Genomic DNA, 10,397 nt, shown 5'->3' with positions numbered 1-10,397 from the left:
GGGTAAAATTAGACTAGACGCCGAAACACCTTTTTTTCTGTTTCGCTGCTGCTCATTTCCAGTGTAAAATTTTTTAGCAGTGCAGAGTTTTGTCGTCATTCCACACAAGTCACATCATCTTTACACACAGCATGAACTCGATGTGTTTTCCCGCCCTCTTTTGATTGACAGGATGTAATCGGCCCTGGATCATCGGATGTTTTTAAACTATAGGCCGTTTTTAATCTATAACCCTAACCCTAACCCTTGTAAATACTTTTTTGGGCAGGGTTGTGGGTGTTCAGAACAGGTTTCTTATCAAAACAATACAACAACAAAAAAAACCCATGACTGAGTATATACACAACAACTCAACCTACAGCGTTTGCGCGTCATTTAACCTCTGCCGTTTCTCACTGATCTGGCAGTTGAGAGCATAGACATATTGAGAGGTGCTGAGTAATAATTACTATACAACCCCGCCCTCTTGCGGTCAGACCGTGTCACTACAGCTAAGACGCTATCTTCTATTTATATTTTCGTTTATAAATGTAATTTAAATAAATGATCAGTTGAATCGTATGGGTTATTGGGTAAAGGAAATACCCTGTCAGATTTATTCAATGAAAAGGATAATTCAATGAAAAAAACGCATGCATTCTCACTCATTTATATATATATATATATATATATATATATATACACAGTATCTCACAAAAGTGAGTAGACCCCTCACATTTTTGTAAATATTTGATTATATCTTTTAGTGTGACAGCACTGAAGAAATGACACTTTGCTACAATGTAAAGTAATGAGTGTACAGCTTGTGTAACAGTGTAAATTTACTGTCCCCTCAAAATAACTCAACACACAGCCATTAATGTCTAAACCACTGGCAACAAAAGTGAGTACACCCCTAAGTGAAAATGTCCAAATTGGGCCCAAACTGTCAATATTTTGTGTGGCCACCATTATTTTCCAGCACTGCCTTAACCCTCTTGGCCATGGAGTTCACCAGAGCTTAACAGGTTGCCACTGGAGTCCTCTTCCACTCCTCCATGATGACATCACGGAGCTGGTGGATGTTAGAGATCTTGTGCTCCTCCACCATCCGTTTGAGGATGCCCCACAGATGCTCAATAGGGTTTAGGTCTGGAGACATGCTTGGCCAGTCCATCACCTTCACCCTCAGCTTCTTTAGCAAGGCAGTGGTCATCTTGGAGGTGTGTTTGGGGTCGTTATCATGCTGGAATACTGCATACTGATCATGCTCTGCTTCAGTATGTCACAGTACATGTTGGGATTCATGGTTCCCTCAATGAATAGCTGTAGGAGTGCTGCCAGTATTGCTGCAGAGGTTGAAGGGGTGGGGGGTCAGCCTGTCAGTGCTCAGACCATACGCCGCACACTGCATCAAATTGGTCTGCATGGCTGTCGTCCCAGAAGGAAGCCTCTTCTAAAGATGATGCACAAGAAAGCTGGCATACAGTTTGCTGAAGACAAGTAGACTAAGGTCATGGATTATGAGACCAAGATAATCTTATTTGGTTCAGATGGTGTCAAGCGTGTTTGGCGGCAACCAGGTGAGGAGTACAAAGACAAGTGTCTCTTGCCTACAGTCAAGCATGGTGGTGGGAGTGTCATGGTCTGGGGCTGCATGAGTGCTGCCGGCACTGAGGAGCTACAGTTCATTGAGGGAACCATGAATGCCAACATGTACTGTGACATACTGAAGCAGAGCATGATCCCCTCCCTTCGGTGACTTGGCCGCAGGCCAGTATTCCAGCATGATAACGACCCCAAACACACCTCCAAGACGACCACTGCCTTGCTAAAGAAGCTGAGGGTGAAGGTGATGGTTTAAACCCTGTTGAGCATCTGTGGGGCATCCTCAAATGGAAGGTGGAGGAGCACAAGGTCTCTAACATCCACCAACTCCGTGATGTCGTCATGGAGGAGTGGAAGAGGACTCCAGTGGCAACCTGTGAAGCTCTGGTGAACTCCATGCCCAAGAGGGTTAAGGCAGTGCTGGAAAATAATGGTGGCCACACAAAATATTGACAGTTTGGGCCCAATTTGGACATTTTCACTTAGGGGTGTACTCACTTTTGTTGCCAGTGGTTTAGACATTAATGGCTGTGTGTTGAGTTATTTTGAGGGGACAGTAAATTTACACTGTTACACAAGCTGTACACTCACTACTTTACATTGTAGCAAAGTGTCGTTTCTTCAGTGTTGTCACATTAACAGATATAATCAAATATTTACAAAAATGTGAGGGGTCTACTCACTTTTGTGAGATACTGTATATATATATATATATATATATATATATATATATATATATATATATATATATTATTCTGAATGTAATGCATTCAAATGTACTTCAAATTATTTACATATACAAATACAACCAGCTCTTCACACCCATATTGTAAAAGTCCATCCATCCATCCATCCATCCACCTTCAACCGCTTACTCCTTTTCAGGGTCACGGGGAACCTGGAGCCTATCACAGGGATCATCGGGCACAAGGCGGGGTACACCCTGGACAGGGTGCCAGTCCATCGCAGGGCACACAGTCACACACACATTCACCCATCCATTCATACACTACAGACACTTTAGACACGCCAATCAGCCTATCATGCATGTCTTTGGACTGGGGGAGGAAACCGGAGTACCCGGAGGAAACCCCCACAGCACAGGGAGAACATGCAAACTCCGCACACAGAGCCGCGGGAATCGAACCCCGACCCTGGAGGTGTGAGGCAAACGTGCTAACCGCTAAGCACCCTAGTAGGAATTATTCATACTGAAATTTAGTTCCATAATAATAATAAATAAAATCTTATTATTTGTTTGTTTGTTTGTTTGTTTGTTTGTTTGTTTAAAAAAATCAAATATGTATTGTGATTGTGAGGACATTTCTCTCTCACACACACACACACACACAGAGATGACAAAGGAACACAAAATATTGGAAAAGTTTTTTTTATTATTAAATATTATGATATTATATTAAAACATTTTTCTTTGGATAGTATTTTAAAATCGTATTATGCTAAAATCAAATAAAATCTTAGTTTACTGTAAAAACATTTTTACAGTTTCATTAAAACATGAGGAATTCAATAGTATATCCATAGGGTAGTTCAGTAAACAAATACAGTTTAAAACACAGAAAGATATTCAGCAAAGTGGCAGGTGATGTACAGGGAAGGAAGAAATGTAACTCTGATCATAAGGCACTGAGGTTATTACACCTGGACGTTTAAAAAAAATTTTTTAAAAAGGCTATATAAAAAAAAAAATAAAAAAAAAAGCTTAAAAAAACACACCTTATGTGTTCTCTGAAATAAATGGAAGTGAAATAATTGCACCATGCAAACTGCTTATTCCTCTTTGCATGATTGTGCACGCTGATTAAACTGCAAATACTTCACTCTGTATTATTGTTATTAATATATTGTTATTATTATTATCTGTATTATTTGGACCAGAGGTCCAAAATTCAGTCAGAAATGTGAGAATGAACTGAATTATTATTAATTGTTCTACAGTAAACTGATAGCAATTTATTTCCAGCTGCTGGCTAGTACTGTCTGAATCTCAACACCACTGGAACAAAAAAACCCAGCAACCATCCAACAATCAACAAGACTACAAAATTCAAACATATTGCTTTCAACAATAAAACCGAATGCACATGATGCATGACATACCCTAGAAACCACTTTGTCAGAAAGTAGCCAGCTTTCTTAGGTGGAACAGCTGAAGATCCAAATACATCTGAGCAGAATTAACTATGAGGACCATAGCACCATCAGATGTGTTTTCAATGTGATGATGCTGTATTGATGATTAAAAAAAAAAATCCAGTACCAATTCTATTGAACTATACAGAGAAACCATATTTTATCCCCTCTGGACAAATGCGATCAAGACTACTGAAGCAGAACCCTACTAAAACACAGTAAAATATTTTGCTTGATTTAGTTGATGCCTAAATGAATCCAGCATTCAAAAACTGCCTAAAATTTATTTGCATATGTATCTGAATAAATTCAAGGTGTACAGATTGACGTCCCAGCCTTCAGTTCCCTGTGCTCTGGTTCCCATTGCAAGTGTCTTGGTTGGGGAACAATTCCGGGTTTTCGGCTAATGTTGACCGGATGCGCTTTTTCTCCTTGAAGCGACCTGAGTTGGAGACTTTAACGTGTCGTCCTTTTGTGGCTGTTTTGTCCACAATGCGTTCAAGGCGAGCATTGAACTGGCTGTCGTCAGGTGTCCCAGTCGTACTGCTCATCCCAGGTGCTGTCTCTGCATTATTACTGTACTCTGCAGGTACCTCATACAACTCCTTGGCCTCGGATTTCTTCTTGCGGAGGAAGGTCAGCTTCCACCAGGCAGGGGCTGGCTCAGCCGTAGCCATGGCCAAGGAGAGATGAGCCCTGTGAAGAAGAAGAGAAAGTGGAGGAATGGACAGAGAGAGAGAGAGAGAGAGAGAGAGAGAGAAAGAGAGAGGAAGTCAGACTTGTTAGTGGATGAATTGAGGAAACAGTTATTTGGCTAGAAAGAAAGTGTAGTTGAAAGAAGTGGTTAGAAAGTTTTGCAAAACTTGCTTTAAAGATCATAATTTGACTATTTTGAATAATAAATTGCATGATGTGGTGGTGGGGGGGGGCACGGTGCCTTAGTGGTTAGCACGTTTGCCTCACCCCTCCAGGGTTGGGGGCTCGAATCCTGCCTCCAGGACGTGTGCGCAGAGCCTGCGTGCTCTAACCCGTGCTTCGGGGGTTTCCTCTGGGTTCACCAGTTTCCTCCCCCAGTCCAAAAACATGTGTTGTAGGCTGATTGGCATTTCCAAATTACCCATATTGTGTCAGTGTGTGTGGATTTGTACCCTGTGATGGGTTGGCACCTGGTCCAGGGTGTCCCCTGCTTTGTGCCCCGAGTTCCCTGGGATAGGCTTTAGGCTCCCCCACGACCCCATGTAGGAAAGCGGTACAGAAAATGGATGGATGATATAGTGGTACCAAAAAAAAAGGCCTTAGAGCTACAGGGAAAGAAGGGAAGAATCTACATCTTTACAAGAAATCCAGCCTTCTTTTCTCCCGCTCTTAAATGGCCAGGATTTGCATACTGGAACATGATAGGCTCATTGATGTTATGTTATATGATATTATATTATGAAGTTTGGGGGGACATGGTGGCTTAGTGGTTAGCATATGTGCCTCACACCTCCAGGGCTGGGGGTTCGATTCCCACCCGTGCCAAGTGCTCGCCCAGTGTCCGCCCAGTGTCCGCCCAGTGTCCGCCCAGTGTCCGCCCAGTGTCCGCCCAGTGTGTACGGAGTTTGCATGTTCTTCGTTTTGGGGGCTTCCCCCGGGTACTCTGGATTTCATTCCCCAGTCCAAAGACCTGCATTGTAGGCTAATTGGCATCTCTAAATTGTCTATAGTGTGTGAATGTGTGTGTGTGTGTGTGTGTGTGTGCGTGCGATTGTGCCCTGCGATGGGTTGGTACTCCATCCAGGTTGTCTCCTACCTTGTGCCCCGAGTCCCCTGGGATATGCTCCAGGCTCAACCTTGACCTCAGTGAACAGATAGGGCCATTATAATGACACTAATCTTGCTTCATACTTCCACTGGCAATTTTGTTCTCAAGTGACTGACTCACTGACTCAGATGCCTTTCTGATTCACAAGCCAAAACCAGCTACTGTTTATGGAAGTTAGCTATAAGGACACCATGGTGGTGTGCAAAGCTGTCATGTGTAAGCTGAGATCTCAGTGGCTGAAGCTGATGTAGGTGACGGTGCTGTTGAATTTTTCATTGCAATTCAGACGGTGCCATATGGCAGAGCTATGCTATCTGGAGATCTCCAGTTACAGGACTCAAGTGTCATAGCTACATGGTAAAACCAGGCTACATGCTAGCAGAATGCTAAGTGGCTTGATGGAACATAGTTGTTGGTATATGCTTGGTGGCCTGTACTATAACCTGTAATACTGTAGCCTAGGCCTTTAACCTAAGGATAGTGCTGTAGTTTTCGATATATTTTATTGTATACTAATTTCTGTCACATCTACGCACAAACTATATTAAAGAATATAAAATAGAGACATCCTGATCATTCTCGTGTATCTGTAGCAAAGATGGGAAAACGATAAACAGACAGAAAGTGAATCAGTACCCGATGGGTTACTGAATATTGTTGAATAGTTGGGTGTATGTGTGGTCTATACAATGACTCATCCTGCCCTTTGTAGTGGTTGCTTCTGCCTGCTTGTTATGTGAATAGGTTTCACAGAACATGGGCCAGGCTGGGTCAGTGGTTAATCATGTTACCAGAGGAGAGAGCCTGTTGCTGGGGAGTTTGTTAGGGCTATAATAAAAGCAGAGAGAAAAAAGCAAACACACTCTCGCACACATACACACAGAGATAAAGCTGCAGCATTGTACCTGTGTCTATTCAAAAAAAAAGGAGTGGACTTGCTATGGTTGGTTGCGCAGCAACAGAGTGGTGATTTCCAAACTGTATGCTAATATCCATGGTCTCTCTGGAGGCTTGGACTTTTGGCCTTTCATGTTTGGATACTGACAGAAACCAAAGGTGGAGCTCTTTCAAACCAGGAGCAAGTTATATTAGCTTTCATGAACATAAAAGCCAAGGTTTTCTCATGCAGTCTGTTTTTATTATCTCATCGAAATCACCAGAATTTCTACTGAGATTGTTTTCAGAGGGGAAATGAAGGTCAGCGTGCCCATGTGAATTTGTTTACCCAGACAATGTGTCTGTGAATCTTGGTTATCAGGCGAGTTAGAGCTGGTTTATTATCAGTTTATTATCCATTTCATAAGATTGCATCATTCATATTTCACTTAAGTCAGATATTTCAACATTTCCATACATTTTCATGATCAGGTTTTTAGTTATTGAAATGTTTTGCTTTGTTTTGTTTCTTACATTAGCATGACTGGTTTAGTCCAAATATCCCCAAATTCTTCATTTTCTTTTAGATAATTATTCTAGTTCTCAAATGATTTATTTGGGACCGTCCATCATGGCCCAGTTTATTAAGATTGCAGAGCTTCTGTTGGACATTGCTGATATCAATAATGAAATATATATTTCTGGGTGTTTATATATCAAGTTGACATTTTGTGAATATGTGTATGGCATTATAATGAGAGGACATTGAGAACTCTATGTCGTGCCACAACTATAGCATATTCACTATTGATAGACGCTGTATCCTGATACAGTTTCGAAGATCACACATAATAAATAACATATTAGTTTTGGTCAAGATAATGTGATCAACAGGAATATATAAAAATAAGCTTTATCGTAGATACTGTGAGATCTCAAGTGAAATTTCACCCATCCTGCCAGTCTTATTGATTATTTAGACCAATGATAGATACATTAACAAGAATAACATTTCTAACAAACCTCTGTTCATGTCTGAGTTTTCATTTCAGTTGCTTTCTAGTGTTTTGGTTTGTGGAATTAAGAAAGCAAAGGCCTACACAACATGCAGATATAGCGTATATGCAGATACAATATACCGTATATGCAGACCCCCCCACCCCCACCCCCCACACACACTACACCTGACTTGTTTCCAATCAGATCCCGAGGGTATGTTCTCTCAGAAAAAAACTGCTGACCTTGAATCAAATGGGGCCTTTAATACTAAATTAATGCAGGCATAAAGCCTTGCTAGATCAGCAGTTCAGTTGCTCTGGTACAATATGAGCAACACAAAAGTGAAAAGTGAGTTCTTGGTGTCTGTAACACTATAACATTGGCGTTGCATGGACAGGTGTAAAGATTACTGTTGCCTACTTCAGATTAAGAATTAGGAGTGTGACCGTGAAACATGGGGAAATTGCGATTTCATTCAATTGTTCTGATAAAAGATTACGATAACAGACGATTGCTTCCGTGCTCCAGTTTCGATGGCATTATACCTTCTAATCGCTCTTTCTGATCTAGCTAATCATGCAAATCCAATAGAAACAGGGCTGCTCAGGGTGCACAGCCATCTTGCACTACTCTATAAACTTTACAGCATGTGCACCAACAATAATGTGTAACTACTGTACAATGCCGTCTCTGTATTATTAATGTATCGGCTATCATAAAAATGGTCTTTAGTAATATATACTTAAAAAAAAGAGTGCCTGCTGGATGATAAAGAGTTTCTGTATTGAATAGCATAATCCTTCCTTTTGCTAGAGGTTCAGGTTTAAAATGAATTGAGAGCTGGCTTCACGTTAGCCGGAAAGACAATAATTATCTAATAATTAATTATTAGAGCTAATCTAAATCTGGGTTCAGTAAAGAGGTTAAAGCGTTGAAAAAGGTACCCTTTTGCACAAGTCTATAAACATGTAGGCTTTCTTCTGTTCAATTCTTATCTCAGGAGAGATATTCCTACTGTAAATATTTACTAAATGTGGGGCAGGAGAAAGAGATTGCTCAGGACTGCAGTGAAAAGTTAGAGTTTAGAGAAGATCAAAAGCAGGCTTGTTGACCAGCATAATGGCACAGAGAAGATTTACCTCTTATTTGAATATGAATCGTTGGCTAGGGTTTTGGATGGGAATGAAACTCGGGGCTAAAGCAGGATTTTATTTAGCTTGTTTCTGCAAAGAATCAGAGAACAAATGTGAATTTCTGTATTTTTGTTCGAAGCTAGAATTATCCTTATGGTACGATTAAGCAGAACTTTTACAAATAATATATTTTTAAACAAAAAAAACAAACCTATCTAGCTTTGGATTTCATTTCCCATCCAAAACCACTGGGCATGGTGTGGACAGAAGGACAGGTCTCAACTGCCATACCGTTTGGTCTGTCAGACACAGATCTGTTTCCATTATTTCATTCATTAATTCTATTTGAATGACGTCATTGTAATTCACTTTGAAAACTGCTTGGTCACCATTTCAGGACATGTAGGCCTTTCGTGAGTGATGGCTCCCAGTGTTCTATGCTAGTTAGTTAGAGTTAAAGACATACTCTGGGAGGTTAATGTGTGATCAAGGTGTCTCTTTGACCAAAGGTCGTCAGAGGACCAGCTCTTATGTCAGCATTATACTGTAGGCCTATCTTACATATCAAGAAAATGTAGTATCAGATCTATTATTTATTTGAACCTGGCCTATAACTGAAACAATATTATAATTAGCGCACACAAAAAAAGGACAGTGGAGTGAATAATAATCTTGGGCTGAATGGGTTTCAGTGATGGATGCTTGCAAGTGCTTGAAAGTTTCTCTCACCTGTGCGAGTGAAAAGTGCGTCACAGAGACTGTAGTCTTCCCTCCAGAGGTTACTGGCCTTTAGTTTAGTCCTCTCGATGCTGTTTACAGTCCGATCCACTGACTGAGATCATTGCCCTGTGTTGATGACCTGAAACCTTTTTTTTCCTCACCTTTTCCTCTCCCTCTCTCTCTCTTAGTCTGTCAGGCGTCATGTACGTACACTTTTCTCTCTGACAACCAGGTGCAGCTTAACTAACAGGTGCACACTCCTCCCACTGTATCACAGACACACAGACACACACACACACACACACACACACACACACACACACACACAATCATAGAAAGCAAGCTTAGGAGGCCACTCCTCCAACTTGTGCTTGAGTAAATAAGGTCATAGTGATAACAAATGAAGACAGAACTACACAAAAACTAAACGAGTCAGATCTGTACCTAAATATACACTCAGTATGCCTGTTCCACCTGCACAAGGACATTTAATTTAATTAATATGGCATATAAACAGGTGCAGGTCTGTGTTCAACAGTCTACATGCTTATCCACATTGAATTAACATAGAACAATAATCACTAATAAGTTCCATCTGTCCTTACAACCACACTGATTATATTCCCCAAATCCAATATAAATGCCATATTTGATCAATTCTATTATTAGCTTTTATTAAAAGAACTTAGGTCTGTCCAGCAGAGGGCAGACTCTCATTCACACACCACCTGCTCAACACATACAGAGGTACAGCTTCCAGTGCTGGCACACATCTCTGGCATGAGAACATATAGGGTAAAATTGGTCAGTGACCAGTGACCCGGCTAGTGCCTGTAGTCAGAGTGAAGTCATTAAGCAGTGGGTCTTCTCTGTTGTAGTCGGCTTTGGCCAGCCGGTGACTAACAAACTCCCGAGCTCACGCAGCTCCCGAATGCAGACTGTATGATTACCCTTAATGCTAAGCAGTAGCCAAAATTCTCACTCATATAAAAGGACTATTACTGTAATAAAATGACTAAAGTAAACATGGTCCTCCAAATAACTCTCTGTAGGAGTAGGTGTATGCGAGTATCTTGCTATAAAAATAGATCAGGTGTGCAGTTCAGAACAAGCAATAGTGATGA

The 10,397-nt window shown here is 41.0% G+C and overlaps 1 protein-coding gene across 1 annotated transcript; it reads right to left on the bottom strand.

Moving 5' to 3' along the window:
- Window positions 1-2,937: 2,937 nt before the first annotated feature.
- Window positions 2,938-9,584, bottom strand: prr15la (proline rich 15 like a). The gene is made up of 2 exons (XM_053613459.1): window positions 9,283-9,584; window positions 2,938-4,437 (listed from the first exon to the last, which is right to left on the bottom strand). The coding sequence occupies exon 2, from the start codon at window positions 4,416-4,418 to the stop codon at window positions 4,080-4,082; it is 339 nt and encodes a 112-aa protein (XP_053469434.1). The 5' UTR covers window positions 4,419-4,437; window positions 9,283-9,584; the 3' UTR covers window positions 2,938-4,079.
- Window positions 9,585-10,397: the final 813 nt, after the last annotated feature.

This window comes from Ictalurus furcatus, chromosome 2 (assembly GCF_023375685.1).
Source record: "Ictalurus furcatus strain D&B chromosome 2, Billie_1.0, whole genome shotgun sequence".
Classification (NCBI taxonomy): Eukaryota; Metazoa; Chordata; class Actinopteri; order Siluriformes; family Ictaluridae; genus Ictalurus; species Ictalurus furcatus.
The sequence above is the reverse complement of the archived record's forward strand: the minus strand, read 5'-3'. Positions and strand labels throughout refer to the sequence as shown.

Bases quoted from the DNA above. Each gene is read 5' to 3' on its own strand.
- prr15la (XM_053613459.1), bottom strand. From the start codon at position 4,418: ATGGCTACGGCTGAGCCAGCCCCTGCCTGGTGGAAGCTGACCTTCCTC.